A 20,152-nucleotide genomic window follows, 5' to 3' on the forward strand; every position below is an offset into this window, starting at 1 on the left:
TCTATGGCTGTGGCTTTCCTGCCTGCTGCTGTCAGCCTGCTGTTGATGGAGGCATTATTTATGCAGATCTCAGGGGTGAGCTTAACGCTCACCTGGTCCCCAGGCTATGTTTACTCAGAGTTCTCCTGTGTCAAGCCTCTGCTACAAGCTTTCCCCTTTCCAAGCACACTGGGGGAGGTGACACTGCACCCGCTTTCTCAGGCCGGCATGTTTATTTACAGTTCATGTGGGAAGTGGGTCTTCCCCCCCTCCTGTGGAGTTTTCCTCCCACAGCTGCTTTTACAAGCTTTCCTGCTCCCTGCTTGCTGTGCGTGTGCTGCTGCTCCTGCCAGCCAGCATGTTTGTCTACAGCTCACATGGGAGGTGGATCTTCCCCCCACTCCTGTGGAGTTATCCTTCCTCTGCCACTCTCACAAGCTTTCCCACTCCTAGTTGCTGGGTGCGCGCCCCTGCTCCCACCGGAGCATCTCCAGACAGGCCCGGCTTGTTTATTTACAGTTCCAGGTGGGAATCCCCTGCCCCCATCTTCGGCACTCAGTGCACCCCACCCTCTTTGCAATATGTCTTTATTGTTCTTATTGCTTATTACTCAGTTTCTCTTTTTTCCCCGGGTGGAGGTCGGTCTGTCCAGGGGCTATCCTGTTCTGGCCCAGGGTTGTCTGTGGGAGTACCACGTACCGCTTAGCTCACCTTGTCCACGTCTTCCCAAGCTGTCTGGGTGCAGGTGTCTGGCAGCCCAGGGGCCCTCCTGGTTTCTCCGTTTAATGTGGAGTGGAGATTCTCTGGGCTGGATGGAGGTGTGGAGGGGTCAAAGTTTTGCCCCTTCTTGGTGGTTTTGCCTGCAAGGTGTGTCTCCAGCATCTTTCCAAGATTTCACTATAGGAAGCAAGCTTTCTGCTTCCTCCCTCTAGCCACCATCTTGGAATTCAAGTTGTTCCTTTAAATCAGTATCATTTCAACAATGAGAATATTATCACGCAACATAGACTTTACATCAAACAGCTCAGCATATATTGATAGAAATTGCACTTCACCAAGATACAACAATTTTATCATACTATCACCAAATACATGAATACTCCAAAATGTAGGGAGCAAAACTAGATTAAAAAAAGACTTTAAAGCATCATAAATAGAAATAGAACTTCACCAACACAATAATCCAATCAGACCTAGCAGGCAATACAGAGCACTGAAATCAACCCCAGAAGAATACAAATTCTTTTCAAGTGCTCGTAGAACATTCCTCAGGACAGATCAAGTGTTAGATAACAAGTCTTAATACAAACAAAAAGACTGAAATCATACAGGATATTTTTTCAAGTATATGGAATAAAACTAGAAATCAGCAGAAGGAAAACTGGAAATTTATATATGATAACATGTGCAAATAAATAACACACTCTTAAACAACCAAAGGGTCCAAAAGGTAAAAAAGGGAAGAAGATATCTAAGGACAATGAAAACAAAAACAAATGAATCAAAATTTAATCACACAGTGAAATCAAAAGCACTACTGAGAGACAAATTTATACCTCTCCACACCTGGGTGAGAAAAGCAAAAAGATCTTCTCTCACCAAAAATGAAATCCAAACTAGCCAAAGCTAGCATAAGGAAGGAAACAATAATAAAGATTATGGCAGAGATAAATCAAGTAGAAAAGCAAAATAAAAATCAGTAACACCAAATATTGGTTCTTTGAGAAAAACTAACAAACTTGACAAACCTTTACCTAGACTAGCAAAGAAGAAAAGTAAAGGAGTCAAGTAATAAAATTTGAAACTGAAGTTGGAACAATACTGTCAACGTTGCAGAATAAAAAGGATTATGAGTACTATTCAGCACTGCATTCCAGCACCACACAACTGAGTACTATTCAACCATAAGCAGGAATGGGCACTGATAGGAGCGAGAACGTGGACAACCCTTGTGGATTATGATTCTACTTAAAAGAAACAGAATCCATAGACACATAGTAGCTGTTACTAGGAGCTGATGGAGAGGAAAATGGGGAGTTAGCATTTCATGCAGAATTTCCCTTGGATGATGAGAAAGAATCAATGGTGCTTTTTGGGGGTGTTGAAAAACTTCTCTTTAGCTACCAAAGATTCTGGAAATTATAATGGTTGAAACCCATAAATACATCTCTTAGCACTTTATTTACAAAATACTCTGCCATATGCTGGGCACTGGTGACTCTTAGCTACTCACCTGGTTTATTTGTTGAGATAGGGTCTTGCTCATTCTCTGCCCAGGATAGCCTTGAACCACAATCCTCCACCCTCTACCTCCCAAATAACTGGGATTATAGTCATGAGGCACTGTTCTCTGGCCCCCACATTGTTTTCATTCTCCAAAAACCTGACTTGGAGATGAAAGAGGACAACAAAAGTTTCCCTTCTGTATGAATTTTCTGATAAGAAAGAACTGGGCGAGTCTCTCGGGAACAGCTCCCATATTTTTAAAGTGAGTAAGCAACAGTGCTTTGGATGCTGAAACACACAGACCACACATAAAATGGCTGAACAGAGTAGGGTTTATTTCTCACATGTAACAGACAGAGGGTGCTGGGCCAGTGGTCGAAAGTCCTCTGTTCTCTACATTTCTGTCTGAAATCACAATGACTGAAGACATGTAGTGCTCAACCGCAAGTCTGGTAGGACTGGAAGGTCACTGTTAAATTTAGGCCTGGAAGGAATGTTCATCACTTGTGTCTTTATCTCCACAGAGATGACACAGAAAGAGGAAGCACAGAAGAGCTTGCTATATCACTCAGAAAATAGCTTTTGGAGGACACATAGCTAGCCTCTGCCTCTCAAGACTGTCCCACTGTGAGAATTCTCTGATGTTTCCTGAGGTCTGATTTCTGAGAAAGCTTTTCTACCTTCAAAGGCTCCTCTCTTGTGAGTGATCTGATGATTGCTGAGGTGTGGCTTCTGGATAAAGGTTTTTCCACACTGCTTGCACTGACAGGGCTTCTCCCCAGTGTGAATTCTCTCATGCACAGTGAGGCTTGATTTCTGGCAAAAGGTTTTTCCACACTGATTGAATTGATGGGACCTCTCTCCAGTGTGAATTATCTCATGTCCACTGAGGATTGACTTCAGGTGAAAGGACTTTCCACTCTGACTACACTGATAGGGCTTCTCCCACTGTGAATAATCTTATGCCTAGTGAGTTGTGACTTTGAGACAAAGGTTTTATGACACTGACTACACTTATATTGCTTCTCACCAATGTGAATCATCTCATGCTTAGTGAGGTTTGATTTCCGGCCAAAGGATTTTCCACACTGATGGCATTGATGGGGCCTTTCCCCAGTGTGAATTATCTCATGTGCAATGAGGACTGACTTCAGGTGAAAGGACTTTCCACACTGACTACATTGATAGGGCTTCTCCCCAGTGTGAATAATCTTATGCCTAGTGAGTTGTGACTTTGAGACAAAGGTTTTATGACACTGACTGCACTTATAGGGCTTCTCCCCAGTGTGAATTCTGTCATGCACAGTGAGGCTTGATTTCTGGCAAAAGGTTTTTCCACACTGATTACATTGATAGGGCCTTTCCCCGGTATGAATTATCTCATGTCTACTGAGGATTGACTTCAGGTGAAAAGATTTTTCACACTGACTACACTGATAGGGCTTCTCTCCAGTGTGAATAATCTTATGCCTAGTGAGTTGTGACTTTGAGACAAAGGCTTTATGACACTGACTGCACTTATAGGGCTTCTCCCCAGTGTGAATAATCTTATGCCTAGTGAGTTGTGACTTTGAGACAAAGGCTTTATGACACTGACTGCACTTATAGGGCTTCTCCCCAGTGTGGAATCTGTCATGCACAGTAAGGCTTGATTGATGGCGAAAGGTTTTTCCACACTGATTACATCGATAGGGCCTTTCCCCAGTGTGAATTATCTCATGTGCACTGAGGGTTGACCTCAGGTGAAAGGACTTTCCACATTGATTACACTGATAGGGCTTATCCTTGGTGTGAATCATCTCATGCACAGTGAGGTTTGATTTCTGACCAAAGGCTTTTCCACACTGATTACATTGATAGGGCCTTTCCCCAGTGTGAATTAACTCATGTACAATGAGGATTGACTTCCGGTGAAAGGACTTTCCACATTGATTACACTGATAAGGCTTCTCCCCAGTATGAATTCTCTCATGCTGAGTGAGGTTTGATTTCTGGCCAAAGGTTTTTCCACACTCGTTACATTGATAGGGCCTTTTCCCAGTATGAATTACCTCATGTCTATCAAGGGTTGACTTCAGGTGAAAGGTTTTTCCACACTGACTACACTGATAGGGCTTCTCCCCAGTATGAATCATCTCATGTACAGTGAGGTGTGATTTCTGGCCAAAGGCTTTTCCACACTGATTACATTGATAGGGCCTTTCCCCAGTGTGAATTACTTCATGTCTATCAAGTGTTGACTTCAGATGAAAGGTTCTTCCACACTGATTACATTGATAGGGCCTTTCCCTAGTGTGAATTATCTCATGTACATCGAGGATATACTTCAAGTGAAAGGATTTTCCACACTGATAGGGCTTCTCCCCAGTGTGAATCATCTCATGCCTAACGAGTTTTGACTTTGAGACAAAGGTTTTATGACACTGACTACACTTATAGGGCTTCTCTCCAGTATGAATCTTCTCATGCGTGGTGAGGTATGACTTCCTGGCAAAGGTTTTACCACACTGACTGCACTTATAGGGCTTTTCCCCAGTGTGAAGTGTCTCATGCTTCGTGAGATATGACTTCTTGTGAAAGGCTATTCCACACTGATTACACTGATAGGGCTTCTTCACAGTGTGAATTATCTGATGCTGGGTGAGGTATGCCTTCTTTACAAAGTATTTTCCACACTGATTACACTGATAGGGTTTTTCACCAACATACAACCCTTCAGGCTTACTAGGGCAATGTCTGTTCTCGCATACGTTCAACTGCTTGGGCTTCACTCCTAAAGAGCCTGCATTCTTTACAATCAGATTTGAAATATGGCTGGAAGTCAAATGATCAGCATGTCCTAATATAACTCTCTCCATTCGTGGTGTGTTGTTCATAGTGATTCCAGCTTGCCACAAATGTCTGCCTTGACTTTCCTCACTGTTCTCAATTATGACATCCCCCTTCTGGACATCTGAAGTGAGAAAAAAGAAAATAACCATACAAATGAAACACAAGCATTTCTATATAACGTGCATGTATATACAAAGGAGGTTCTTCCCCTCCTACTGGCAAAATATTTTATAAAAAGCACAACAGGTATTGGCTTGTATAGTTGTCTTTCTACTGACTTCAACTAATAAATGACAGTGATAGATCTTATATTGTTGATCTGTTTTTCCTTGCTTCTTTCATTTTATTTGCATGTGGTAGTATTTGTTAAATATTCACCTACAGTCTAGGCATCATTTTCGATGGACTGTGCTGCCCTGCCATTTCTTTCCCCTATTGTTTTTCTCTATTGTTTTGCCACTGTTCTTCTCATTATTCTGCTCAGATGGGTACAAGAGTTTTTAGGACCAGCAACTTGCATGATTCAAGTGAAGTCTGACTGAATGCCACCAGAGCAGGAACATGACATTGGTACAGCATTTGCATCTATATTTGTTTAGCTTTCATTCTTACATGGGGAATAACTATATGTATCTAGGGAGTTTTTCAAACATAAAATGTCTTCCTTCCAATTCTAGATAAGAAGAGCTTCCTACAACTTAACCTCACTAACTCTGTTTCTCAGAAATATAAGTATTTTATTTATCCCACCATGCTGGACACCCACTTATGAAGCCCATCATCTTTATACAGTACTTTTCAGGCTCCTTCTAAGACCAAAAATCCCAGTATCTCCCCTTTATTCCTGGTACAAACACCCATCCTTGACAGTCAAGTTCTCCTGAATGATGTTATCTTGTGCACTGGACTGTCACCTTTCTCCTACTTTCATAGAAAATGGAATATTTCTCCTCTTCTTTGTTTATACTGATATCCATTAAGAAAAGATGGAAATGCTAATGTCAAACTGTATTCCCAAACAGAGATGTGATGTCCTCAACATGAAACCCTTGGTTCACTCAAACTTGGGACCAATAATGTCCTGGCTTTTCCACAAATGCAGACCCATATGCTGGATCCTCCATTTTCATGGTGTCTGACATCATGGTTCACAAGGGTAAGTCTGGACTTCTCTCGTTTTCTTATTCACTACATATGTGAACTGCTCTGTAAGTTTAAATAACAGCTTTAAGCTACCAATTCCAAATTTGTGGTTCCAAGAGTGATAGACTCTCAAACATAGACCTTCACATTCACCTACTATGTGTAAAATTTTGAAGAGAGGAACTAAAACTCAAGGTATGTCAAGATGAACATTTCATAATTCCACTACAAATGTACCCTAGTGGAACAATATTTGACCAGAACCCTTGAGACCCTGGGTGTAATCCCCAGGACAGCAAATTTAAACAAACAATCTCCATCTAAGACTGTCTTCTCTGACCATCCATCCTAATTGATGACATATCAAGTTTCCTTTTCTCATGCTGATGAAATATTGCTCATGGTTCTTACTTGACTACTTAAAATACATTACTGTCTTGTTTTTTTCTCAGCACACTATAAATTCGATGAAAGAAACATTATTTTGATAATTTCTTACATCATTACAACTATAAAATTGCTGGTGCTTACAACCAGCTTCAGTACAATGTGATGCAGCATAAATAATTTATGAATAAATGTCAGATAATACTAGTCCATGAGACACCAGGCATGGGGGCAGGCACCTATCATCCAATCCCTAAGAAGGCAGAAGCAGGAACATCCATACTACAAGGAAAGCCAGGGTCTGTCTGTATCAGGAGTCTGCCTCAAAAAATTTTTAAACCAGGTGCCAGAGCCTCATGTCTCCAAATCTAGATCCTCAGGAGGCTGAGAACAGAAATCCTGGTTAAAAGACAGCCCCAGGCAAATAGATCACAGAACCCCACCTCGAAAATAACCAAAGCCAAATGGACTGGAGTTGTGGATTAGCTGATAGAGCATCTGTTCTGCAAGGGCCTGCCTGCTTTGGGAGCTCAAAGCCCTGAGTTCAATCCCAGTCCCACAAAAATTAATTTATTTTTGAAAAAGGAATTATTTGAAAAATATCCATGAGAATGGAGGGTGAGCCAACTCAGAAGACTAAGAAAGTAAATACCAAAGAAAATATCTAAGAATAGGGTTTAGATTGGGGAAAAAGGTAAAAAATATATGTGAGAGAGCCCTCCTTGGGGTTGATATGTGCAAGCGTACCATCTTCAGTTCTGCAATCTGGAAGATAACCTGGTGACGTCAGTGCAATATGGCTGACATCTGCTGGACTCCCCTCTAATGCTCTCTTCACTCAGGATGCACTGACTCACCTGGTGGGCTCTGGTTTGGGGGTTCTTTTTCCATCCACTGCTCTGCTCCTTGCTCTAGCATGAAGATTAGCTCAGGTTTGGTGATGCATTGCCCTGTTCATGCCAAACAAGGTAGGATTTTGTCAAATAATTAAGCCTGGTATCTCCCACTATCCATTTCTGTGATGATGAACATGTTTTGTACCTGGGTTACCAGCAAGGGAGCTGATAGCCACAGCAACCAGTTTCAAACACTTGAATCAGGATGAGTCTTACTGAGGAGCTACATTTAAATTTTTATTGAATTTCTTTCTCCTTTTTCTTTTATTGATGTATTAGCTTATTATACTTGTACCAGGGGGGACACTGTGACATTTACAATGTAGTTGTAATAAACTCTCCTCCCAACATTCTTAGAACAGTTTCAATAAGTCTCACTGTCCCATTTTCTTACATGAATACATAATACTTCACTATATTCACCCTCCTTCACCCATTCCTTATGCCATACCAAAGCCTGGACTTCTTTTACCTTTCTTTCCTTCATACTTGAAAAAAAAATTGTTTGTTTATGACGGTTATATAGGGAGTTTCACAGTGACATTTTCTTATATACATATATGTATTATACCCTGAATTGGTTTATCCCCTCCATTTTAATTCAGGTTCTTGCAGCAAGATAAACCCTAGCTTTGAAACTGCGCAATTTAGGGGGACACGTGAACTTTTCATGAGAGAGGATGAGCAATTGGGTTCTTCATGGTCTGGAACTGTGCACCTAAATAGTTTTCATATATTTACTAAGAAGATAGCACTTATTCCTGAGGGCTACAGGGCAGTTTCACTCACCCAAGGATACCAGGCTGCTGTAGGTCTCCAGCATCACCTCCCTGTACAGGATCCTCTGAGCATTGTCCAGGTCCTGCCATTCCTCCCAGGTAAAGTCCACTGCCACGTCCTCAAATGACACCAAGTCCTGGAATGCCATATTTCTTCTCAGCTCACCAGTAGTTGGAATATGGTAGTTCTGCTTCTGTATATGGGGGTGGGAGTGGGGGGGAATTTTTATATGTATTTTGCAAAACATGTCACTTGTTTTGCACTTTATGGTAAAGGAAAGTCACAGGAGTGTACTGCCACTGTAATAACTTATTAAGTACTAAATAATATTAAAATATTGTAACAAAGTTTACCTCACAAACCTAAAAACATACTTATATCAAGGGAATAAAGTATGAGTAAAAACAGGCCTCCTTGTACATGGCTGTAATTCCAGCACAAAACAGAAGGAGACAGGAATATTTTGAGTTCAAGGTCAACCTAGGTTACATAGCAAGTTCCACTCTATTTAAAAAAATAAAATAAAAGTTTGCTCCTTTAAAGACATTATGATCTGGAATGAATAAACCATTAAATAGGAATAAAAATACACATTCTGTTAAGAGTAATTGATTTACAGCTTCAATGTAAATGAAGCAGGGAAAGAGAACATATACTTCTATTTTGCATGATGAGTCTGCACTTCACTGAGAAGACTGATTCTTTTCAAATGACTAATAAACTAAAAATAAGCACATGGGCATCACAATATTTTCTTCCTACCTACAAAAGATTGCTGGTGTTCACTTCAGGCATCTCTGCCATTTCCTAATCTACTGGTGTAAAATGAGAGGTCAGGTGAGAACAGGCAAGCAAACTGAGCAGATCTATATTCTGCTCAATTGGAAAGGAATAAGGGAGTGTTAAAGAGTAAGAAAACAGAGCAAGACATGAGATTACAGAGAAGTAAGACTGCAGAACATCAAGGTAACCTTCAAGGAGAAAAAAGAAATGAACTGCAGGAACAGAATTTGGTAAGGATTTGTTGACCGAAGATAAAAAGATATTTTACTTCCAGATGATCTGCATGACTGATGCTACTTAAATACTGGTGCCATAATGTGTAATTTGGAAAATGGAAGAATAGAACAGCAGTCCTGGTGTTACTGGCTCATGTTTGTAATCCTAGTTACTCTGCAGGCAGAGATCATCAGGATCCAGGTTTTAAGGCACCCCAGGCAAATAGTTCAGGAGACACTATCTCAAATACACGCAGCAGACACACACACAAGAAAAGGAGAACAAAAGAAAGAAAATACCCAATATTAAAAAAAAAAAAAAAAGGGCTGGCTGAGTACCAAAATGTTAGCACACCTGTCTAGGAAGCAGTAGGCCCCAGCACTGTCAAAACAAAACAAAAACAAATCCAACAAAGTGATACAGACTTGAACATATTACATTTGAAATGCCAGATACTACACTTATGGGAGGGCCAACTATCAATTACATATATGATTTCAGAGTTCAGGAGAGAGATGTAAATTGAAGATAAAATAATTTGCTAGGTAACAAAATTTTAGTGCTGCCTAAAGTTATCACAGTGAATGAAATGGATGGTCTTCAGAGAAGGAAAGTAACAAGAAAAAGAACATAAGGAAACTATTTTAAGAATTTGTCCTGATAGAGTACAAGAAATACACTATGAAGGCCAAGAAAAAGTTCTCTGAGTTTGTCCCAAAATAAAGAAAATATCAATGGTAAGAACTCTGAGGCTTTCATGGTAGTGCACACCTGTAATCCCAAGAACTCAGGGGGCTGAGGCAGGAGGATCATGAGTTCAAGGCCAGCCTGGGCTACATAGTGAGACCATGTCTCAGAAACAAAAAAGGAAAAAGAGGCTCCACTAACATAGTTAAGCATATTCATATTCTTTGAAGATGAATTGTTTCAATGGTTCACATACACATCGACAAGTTTCCTTTTAAACTTCGACCCTGGACAATACATGGTGGTATACACCTATAATAAAAGCACTGAGGAGGTGAAGGCTGGAGGATCATGAGTTTGAGGTCAGTCTGAGCTACATAGAACACATAAGGCCAGTATGAGGTAAAGAGGGCTCTTGCCTCAAAACATATAAATAAGTGAAAATACAAGTACGAACTTAGTATCTGTTAAGCTTTAGTTAGGATATGGAAGGCCATACAGGACCATGTGTGAAAGGCTAGGACCCAGTCCATGCTGGGATGGGCAGGTGGTGGAATCTTTAAGAGGTCATGGCAGGTGTGCCCTACAGCAGATGTTGAGACCTAGCCAATTCTTGTCTATCTTTTACATCCTGGCTATGGGGTAGCAGCTTCCCCTGCCATGAACTCCTGCCATGATGTACTTTTGGCCCTTGCACAGGTCCAAAGGCAATGGAGCCAAGTGATGATGCATTGAAAACTCCAGAGCCAACAGAAAATATAAATCTTTCCTCATTTTAAGTTGATTATCTCAGGTATTTTCTAATAATGATAGAAAGCTGATAAACACAGGAAACTGTCACTCCATCCAAAAAATCAAATACAGAGCTGAAGGAACTGAAAATACAACTCTTCCTGTATCCTAAAGGGAATGGAGACAAAGCACAGTACAACCAGTCTATGTCATTCCATTATAGCAGCCTTAACAGAATAACACAGCATGCCCTTCCCATACCTTACCATATTACTAAATGTATTATTTCCAACAGCTCCTTTCACTTGCCATGATGTGTTAGGCTATAAACAAAGTATTTCTAAGTACATTAAAAAACAAAAACAACCCACAATTTGAAGTGGTAGAGGATGCATCAGAACCAGACATGGCATTATCACAAAGCAAACTTGTGTTAAAACTGATTAAGGCACTGAGGAAGCTAATTGATAAACTATAGACAGCATGCCAGGACAGGTGGGCAAAACAAACTCCAACTGTGTATGGGGTACAAGAAGTTCATTTAAATACAAACACATATGTCTGGCTCATACCTGTAATCCTAGCATCTGAGGAGGCAGAGATCAGAAGGATGAAGGTTCAAGGCCAGCCAAGGCAAATAGTTCTGGAGACCCTATCTTGAAAATACTCAACACAAAACAGAGCTGGGAGAGTGGCTCAAGTGGTAGAGCACCTACCTAAGAAGTATGAGGCCCTGAGTTCAAACCACAGTGCCACCAAAGAAAAATAAATAAATAAATAAATAAAAACACATATGACTTAAAAATAAATGGATGGGGACGGGGTGAATGTGAACACAGTACATTACATGCACATATGTGTATGGAAATGTCACAATGAAACACCTTTGTGAAATTAATACACACTAACTGTTAATTAAAAAATAAATGCAGAAAATATATCATGCTAACACTAATCAAAGGAAATCAGGGGCTAGCAATGTAGCCGAGTTGTACAGCAGGAGCCTGGAAAGTGACTGGGAAAAGGGGCACTAGGTAACAACACAGTGACCAGTTCTGCAACATGTAACAATTCTTAACATGTTTGCATCTATCAACAGATTCTGAAACTCTGTGAGAGCAACATTATTAGAGGTGCCAGAGAAAGATGAATCTACAAGCACAACTGGAGATGTCAACAGTCCACTCTAAAAAAACACAGACCCACACAGTGCAACTCAACAACAGTTGAGTTCAAGTGCATGTAATTGGCACCAATAGATAACTGCTTCCAGCAACAGACTGCACATTCTTCCCATGCACACAGGGACAACCACCAACACAGGCCACCCTCTCAGCCTGAAAATACACCTGTACAGATTTAAATGACTAGAAAGCACACAATGTCTGCTTTCAGACCAGAGTGGTACAAATACCCAAAATAAAACTGAAAACTCCAAATATATAGAAATTAAACAACATACTTACAGATAGTAAAAGAATAACTCACAAGAGAAATTTTTAATTTCGAACTAAGTGAAAATGAAAGCACATTTTATGAAAATCTGTAGGATGCAGCAAAATAGTGCTTAAAGTAGAATCAATAATCCAGTTCTTACCTTAGGAAACTATGCAGAGAAAGTAAAAATTAAAACTGGCAAAAGGAGAAAACTACAACAGGAATCAGTGATATTGAAACAGAAACTCAACAAAGAAAATCAGCAATGGAAAACAAGTGTTTCTTAGAAACATCAATTAAAAAAAAAAAATAAAGGCCAGGCATCAGTGAGTCACTCCTGCAATCCTAGCCACTCAGGAGGCAGAGAATAGGAGGAAGGCAGTTCAAAGCCAGCCCAGGCAAATAGTTCCTGAAACCCTCTTTTGAAAAACCCTTCACAAAAATGGAGCTAGCAGAGTGGCTCAAGGGTGAAGGCCCTGCATTCAAGTTCCAGTACTGCAAAATAAATAAATAAAGAACATGAAACAATTTGGGTTATAATAAATATATGCATGGAAATGTCACTCCCCATGTATATATCTAAAACAAAAAATGACTGCTTTTTTCCATTCACAAAAATCAGAGAACTGGAGGGAAGAATAGGTCCTGCCTGGAGGTGTTGGTACCAGTGGGAGGGAAGGAGATGTGGAAAGGACATGTGAGGGTGCATATAGTGCAAATTTTGAGTACATATGTATGTAAATGGAAAAATGAGACCTGTTGAAACTGTTCTGGGAATGGGGGAAGAGTGGTTAAAGAACAATGGTGGAGGCTGGTGAATTCAAGTATGATATATTTGATATATTTTAAGAACTTTTATAAATGCCACAATGTACCCCCACCTAGAACAAGTAAAAAAAGAAAAAAAACATACTACCTGATAACAGAAAAACCATCAATAAAATTATTCCTAATTAATGTGCCTCATGTCCAGCAACTCAGGGGAGAGATGGACAGGACCACAATTTGAGGTCAGGCTGAGGGTGTGGCATGATCCCAGCTACTTGCAAGGCTATAGGAAGGAGAACTGCAGTCTCAGGCCAGCTCAGCAAAAACTATGAGACACTATGTGAAAAATAACTAGAGCAAAAATGACTTTGAGGCATGGTTCAAGTGGTAGAGAACCAGCTGAACATAAAGGAGACTCTGAGTTCAAACACAAGTACCACCAAAAAAAAAAATCAATAAAATCCTTAAGCATAGTCAGGTTGTGAGGGAAAAAAAGAGAAAGGATACAAAGTACTAATAACAGAAATGAAAAAAAGGGGTGTCACTACATATTCTGTGAACAGTGAGAGAATAATATGGGAATACTGTGAACAACTCTATGTCCACACATTCAATAAGCTATGTAAATGGAACAATTTTGTAAAAGACACAATTTATCCAAACTCACAAGTTAAAACACACAGTATGAACACATTTGTATTAAAGGAACTGAGGGCAAGCAGGGTGGCAGCAGTAGAACAGCTGTCTGTCAAGAACAAGGCTCTGAGATCAAACCCTAGCACCACCACACAAAAAAAGAAGGAATTCAAAAAACAATGAACAATCTTCCAAAAACAGAAAGTATATGATTCAGAGGAGTTCACAGGTAAATTCAACCATTTATTACAGAACAAATTCTCTCAGTTCCCTACAATCTCTTCTAGAGAACAGAAGCATAATCAGCACTTCTTAATTTATTTCCTAATGGCAGCATTCCCCTAACCCTGAAACCAAACAAGACTGGTGGGGTGACTCAAGTGGGTACAGCACCTGCCTGGCAAGCATGAGGTTTGACTTCCAGCCCAACTGCTCCTAGAAAAAAAACAATATCCAGAAAGCCTCAGTATTTGCAAATCAAATACTATACTTTGAAATAAACTAGGAGTCAAAGAAGTATTCACAAGGGAAATGACAATGTATTTGTGACAAATACACACATTGCTACCAATGTAGTAAGGCTGCAGCTTTACTTGTGTCTCTTGGAACTCTAATTTTGTGGGAAGCCACTCACCAACTACCATGTGGCCTCCTTGGTGCAGAACCACATGGAAGTAGGTGTGCTGTGGGCAGCCCTAACAAGCCCCAAGAATATCAGTGCCAGACAACAGTGAGTCTCCTGAAACACCAGCGCCCACTGAGTTTTTGGATGATCATCCCAGGTCTTATTTCACTTTATCTGTGCCTGAGATGAGCCAGGCACCAGAGTCACCCTAAATCATGGAGTGAAGTTAGTTATCACAATTGGAGCTGATTATTGTTATTATTATTGTTATATTGTTATTTTTGGCAGCATTAGTTTGAATTCAGGGCCCCATGCTTGCTAGGCAGACACTCTTACTACCATCTTGAGCAACTCCACCAGCACTTTTTGGTGAATCAACTGTTTTCAAGATAGCATTCAGGAACTATTTGTCAGGGACTGGTTTTGAAGCTCAATCCTCCTGACTGCTGCCTCCTGAGTAGCCAGGATCACATGCATTTTGCATGTGCATCCGGCTGAGCAGAGCTTTTACACAGATGGGAAAACTAAAATCTGTAAATCAGGGGTATTATGGGAATAAAAAGCTACAATGTGCAGCAATGCTGGGAAACCAAGAAGGTGTGCAGGACTCCTTATCCAGACTGGAAGTGAGTCAGGACTCCTGGTGAGGATAAATGTGTTGCTGAAACCTAAAGAAAGTCTTGTGGATCACAGACTGGAGAATATTCAGCAAAACTGTTACCTCTCACAGCATGGAACCACAAGAGGGAGGCTCACCATCTCAAGGTTTGCCTCAGGAGACTTCAGGGAAGCAGGTGGAAAGGATGACCAAAGGATGACATTGGATAATGTAAGCAAGCCATAGGTGGAGAAAGTTCATCAACTGCAAATTGAGGCATTTCTTAAGGAAACATAACATCCATTCAGAGAACAAGAGCCCAGAGAGCAGGGTGAAGAGGCATGAATTCTTTCCTAGGGAGTAGGACTAGACTGTACTCAATATTCGCTTGATGCGAATAAACACTCAGATAAGTGCGGGCAGGGTGCCTCCCACAGACCCAAGACCCCCATGTTCATGCCACTCTCCTCACTGTGTGCTTGGGTGTATGTGGACAGGGAGATAACAGGCCATCTTGATGTAGGTATCCATGGCATACAGGGTTAAAGTGAAGACCTACAGGGGAGATGAGATCCAAACCTCCCTGGTCCCCAAAAGGGCCCTTTCACAGTTAACACTGCATTGCTAATGGGCCCCACATCCTGCAAACAGTTGATAACCAATGCCAACCACTTTTGAAAGCATGTGTGGTCACCTGTAGTAACCCTTTAAGTGTTTTTCCTACTTAAGGCTACATTAATATTACCTGCATGTAATGCATACAGTTTTAACACAGTGAATTTTGGGAAGGAACACACACAATCAGAAATCAGCTATATAACATCTGGTTGTCTTCAAATTGACATAAGGCCACTTGCAGAAACACCCAGGTTTTTTCCACCAGCCTGGCTCAATCCACATAAAACCAGAGAGACCCCAGGCAACTGTACTCTTGAACTGCATTGCTGTAGCCCTGGTTTATCCCTTGATGAGGTTTCTTTCACTTTCCACTTTAAATAATCTTTGCCACACACTCCTTGTCTCTCAGATCAAGAGATTGATGTAATTGTTAGGTCCCAGATAACAACCAGAACCTGATTTAACTGACCTTCATATTAGTGTCAAAACAGGAAGGAAAAGATCCCTGGAGGACTGAGAGAGGCCAAGTACATTTTGAACTTTGGCAAAATGTGAGCCATTTTTGGTCAGATAGCAAACATTGTGCTCCTAGTGACCTTCCAACTGGGATAAGAGACATCTTGTAGTTGACCACACTGCTCTGAAGCAGACCAGAGACACAACGAAACACTAGGACACACACACAGCACAAGCCATACAGGTGTGTCTAGTTCCTTGACCCTGAAAATTGTGACAGGTAAAGAGAAGTTCTATTTAAACCAGTAAGTTTTCAGGATGGAAAACCTTAAGCATCACTAGAGACCAAAGCAAGTACCTTAGATTGAAACATGGAGTTTGGAGGCTTAGATTTAGCTTTAGGCTGAAAGTAAGTGAATAGTAAAGCACATTTTACAATCATGTTCTGCCTCAAAACACAATGGTATATTTAAAATGTTCAACTAATGAACATTTTATTCTTAACCAACTACAAGTTAATTACAGCCCATAAACATAGCCATAGCTGGTGCAAACATCCATTTTTTGTTATTCATCCTTAAATAGTTAGCTAAAATATCAGTGAAAAAAAATTTTTTTAATTTTTATTTTATTCATATGTGCATACAATGTTTGGTTCATTTCTTCCCCCTTCCCCCACCCCTTCCCTTACCCCCCCCTTCCTTCAACCCCCAACCCCCTCGCTATCCGTCAGAAACTATTTTGCCCTTATCTCTAATTTTGTTGAAGACAGAGTATAAGCAATAATAGGAAGGACCAAGGGTTTTTGCTAGTTGAGATAGGATAGCTATACAGGGAGTTGACTCGCATTGTAAAATCAGTGAAATTAAATAATGCAGTATTTAAAGGAGTTTATAAACATGACAGATCCATTTGAATTACATACAACTGTGTATTAACAAAAAGTATAAATATAGCCACTGAGAAACATACGAAAACAAGTTAGACATTATAAAAATTTTGTTTCCTTTTTTTTCTTTGCATATTTTTTTCATTGACCTTTTCTCAAATGTGTCCCCCTAACTCCTGAATGCTTTCTTCTAGGAGACTCCTGAGGATGTCATCACGTGTTCTGTTTAGAGGCACTGATCTGTGCAAACACACTCTTTGGGTTATGCTAAGAATGATATCTCTAGTAATCATGTTTATTCATGAGCATGATCACATCCTGTCCCTCCATGCACTGTATGCAAACAGTAGGACAAAAGAAAAGAATGTACAAAAGTTGCATAAGTTGACACCAGATGCGATTAGACCTGACACAGAGGGAGAAGTTCAGGAAAAATCCTACTTTTGATGGTTGGATCACTGGCAGGATGGCTGCAATGCTGTATGTAAGAAAGTATAAACCACTGATAGCTAGATCAATCCAGAACCACAGAGTGAGTGGAACAGGGCCAATGATGGAGCACTTGGTAGAATTATGTTAAGGAGCAGAAAAAGCAGAATTCAGGGCAACAGAGAAGACATCGTGAGAAAGGCTATGACAGGGACTACAAAGAATGTCGAGCACATCACAAGAAGTACCTTCAAATATGGTAAATAGTGATGGATGTGGACTACATTTAAAATATTAATGAGCTTCTGAATAGCTGAACTAAGACAATGCTGAGTGGGTTAAAGGACAAATGAGCAGTGAGAAGATCTGCTGGGAAATTAAAGTTTGAACTATGTGCACATGTACTTGTGGGCTGAAAGACAGGTACAGAGTCACTGAACAACATGTGGTCAACTCGATCATGAGATATTCCAGGTTTATCAATGAATCAAATATAGCCTTCCAAAAGCTGCCTGGGTGCACATTATTTTAGCAACTCCAGAAAAATTTATTAAGGGAGTATTTCATTAGCACCATATAATCATTTCCACTGCAGAATATTAGAAGTGCTATTTCCAGGTTGGTCACGAAAAACTCACTACACCATCTATGAAAGCAGGTAATGTTTTAGCCTATGGTGATGTTTGTATGTCCCATGAGAAGGTAGCATGCTCTCTTCTCAGGTAGCATTCAAATCATGTATCAAATGTGTCTTCCCCTTGTCAGGGCATCAGAAAGACCAGAAATTTGCCAGGCATGGTGGCACATACTTGTAACCCTAGATACTCTGGAGTTACAGATTGGAAGATTGAGGTTCAAGACAAGTAGGAGGAAAAAAGTTAGCAAGGCATTATCTAAAAAACCAAGCTGGGTATGGTGGGTCACTCCTATAATCCCAGCAACAAAGGAGATAGAGGTAGGAGGATTATGGTGCCCCTGGCAAAAACACAAGACCCTTCCTGGAAAACAAATACAGGAAAAGAGTGGAGGCATGGCTCAAGTGGTAGAATACATGTCTAATAAGCTCAAGGTGTTCAAACCTCAGTACCGTATTCCCCACCAAAAAAAGTCCAAAGACAAATTTGTAACTAACACAGATGTTTTTAGCATCTTAACCATTGCCTATGGCTGGTGCAGTGACTCTCGTGTTATAGTTTTACTCTAACAAGTGTGAGGCCCTGAGTTCCAACCCAAGTACAAAAAAAAAAAAAAAAAAAAAAGGAAAACCCTGCCTATGTGTACATACCAACTCTATCTTATTTATGTGCATGACCCTGAAGCTGTTTTCCTCATTTCTACAATTCCATTTGTATTTACATACTTCACAAAGCTCATAAAATACTATATAAAACAAAGTGAAGAATAAACAAACCACTTACCGGAAATTGGTTCATTTTTTATTTCTCTTACAAGCACATTCTGTAGGTGCAGCTGAGAGAAGACCAGACTTATGAGTCAACAGGCAATGTTTGGTCCTGATTCTCCTGCTCAAAACTCTACATGTTAGCAGGAAATAAAGACAAAAAAAAAAACCAACAACAACAAAAAAACACCTGTCTGTAGGAGACTAGTCCCCTGTACAGGCAACAAAGTCTCCAGCGAAAACATACCTGTTAGTGTGAACAAAAAGGAACCATGTATGTTAAACTGGATCCCCTTCCTCTTGAAGGAATTTACTGCAAGCATGGAGCCTTGAGGTCAAATTCTAGTCCCATTAAAATAAATTACTTAAAAAAAAGTATTTCTTTGCTAAAAATGCACCTGGGGCTCACAGCACAACAATGAAAAAGTGAAAAAAAATTTAAAGAGAGCATACTAGTCAACAGAAAATGCACCTGGGGGCTGGATATGGGGGCACATGTCTTCAATCCCAGCTACACAAGAAGGTGAGGCAGGAGAAAGATCATGGTCTGAGGCTTTCCCCAGGCAAAAGCAAGCTCTATTTGCGGTCTGGGGCATGGCACGAGTGGTAAAGCTGCTTCCTTCAAGGCCCTGAGTTCAAATCCCACTACCGCTAAACAAAACAAACAACAGCTTATGGTAAAAAGACCCAATCTGAAAAATAAACTAAAAGCAAAAAGGGTTGGGGGTGAAGCTCAAGGTGCAGTGTTTGCGAGCCCCCGTATCCAACCCCCAGTACTGCCAAAAAAGGAAAAAATAAAATCACTTGGGCTACAGGAGGAACTAAGTACTGCCCACGGTACTCCAGAAGCCATTCCCGCGTAATTCCTCCTCTTTTCATGGAGTCATGCACGCAACAACTCAGTATTTTTGCTTATGCTCATGCATAACAAATGTACGTGGAACCTGGGGGCAGTGATTCCATGACAATTCCAAGGAGGCGCCTGTATTTACCTGCAAGACAACGATCTGCGCTGTGCCACTTGACGTGCTCTAGCCACAAGGACGCCACTAGATGTGACACGACCAAGTGAGGAAAGGCTTTGCTCCAAGGTGCTACTTCCTGGCCGCAGCCACTCTGCAGACACTCAGCCTAACAGTCACACGCATAGCCACTGCGACTTTCCCTCCCGCCCCGGCTCGAATTCGCCCGCCACTTGTGACGGACCTGAGGGACAACCACCTGCGGTTCTGCCAACACCTCATCAAGTCGCCGGTCCTGAACCCCACAGTTCCTGTGGCCGCTTTCTGTGTCACCCTCCCACGGACCTTCAGGTAGTCCGTGGAGGAATTCAAAGTCCGCGGTAAAGCGTCTGCAGGGCAGCAGTTCCAGGAACTTCCGGGCGGAAATTGGCGGGGGGCGAGGCAGCGCCTGCGCAGAAGAAACCCGGAAGAGCTGCACTCTTCCTGATACTGGTGACAGGACTAGGTGAGACTACGTTTCCCATAAGCCTCTGAGCAGATCTCACAAGACAAAGGAAGCTTCATTTCCCAGATGGTTTTACTAAAAGAGACCAGGATGAGATGGTTTAGGATTGGTCCATACCCACGTGATAGCCATGTGGAATCCTGCTTCTTTATTAAATATTGCTGTC

General features: G+C 40.9%; 1 protein-coding gene across 8 annotated transcripts; it reads right to left on the reverse strand.

The window, feature by feature from the left end:
* Positions 1–2,502: 2,502 nt before the first annotated feature.
* Positions 2,503–19,894, reverse strand: LOC109703043 (uncharacterized). Of its 8 annotated transcripts, none has more exons than XM_074065565.1 (5): positions 19,726–19,894; positions 18,536–18,587; positions 8,253–8,436; positions 7,425–7,517; positions 2,503–5,158 (listed from the first exon to the last, which is right to left on the reverse strand). In XM_074065565.1, the coding sequence occupies exons 2-5, from the start codon at positions 18,548–18,550 to the stop codon at positions 3,105–3,107; spliced, it is 2,346 nt and encodes a 781-aa protein (XP_073921666.1). In that variant the 5' UTR covers positions 18,551–18,587; positions 19,726–19,894; the 3' UTR covers positions 2,503–3,104. The 8 variants fall into 8 exon arrangements, with proteins under 8 accessions (XP_073921666.1, XP_073921665.1, XP_073921664.1 ...); XM_074065564.1 differs by having other exon boundaries at positions 19,512–19,894; XM_074065563.1 differs by having other exon boundaries at positions 18,536–18,640; positions 19,512–19,894.
* Positions 19,895–20,152: the final 258 nt, after the last annotated feature.

The sequence above is a fragment of the Castor canadensis genome, chromosome 2, assembly GCF_047511655.1.
Source record: "Castor canadensis chromosome 2, mCasCan1.hap1v2, whole genome shotgun sequence".
Classification (NCBI taxonomy): domain Eukaryota; kingdom Metazoa; phylum Chordata; class Mammalia; order Rodentia; family Castoridae; genus Castor; species Castor canadensis.

Coding starts and splice junctions, on each gene's coding strand:
- LOC109703043 (XM_074065565.1), bottom strand. Junction 7,518..8,252: donor CAGCAGCCTGGTATCCTTGG/GTGAGTGAAACT, acceptor TGGCATGAACAG/GGCAATGCATCACCAAACCT. Junction 5,159..7,424: donor CCCAAACCAGAGCCCACCAG/GTGAGTCAGTGC, acceptor TTCTCACTTCAG/ATGTCCAGAAGGGGGATGTC.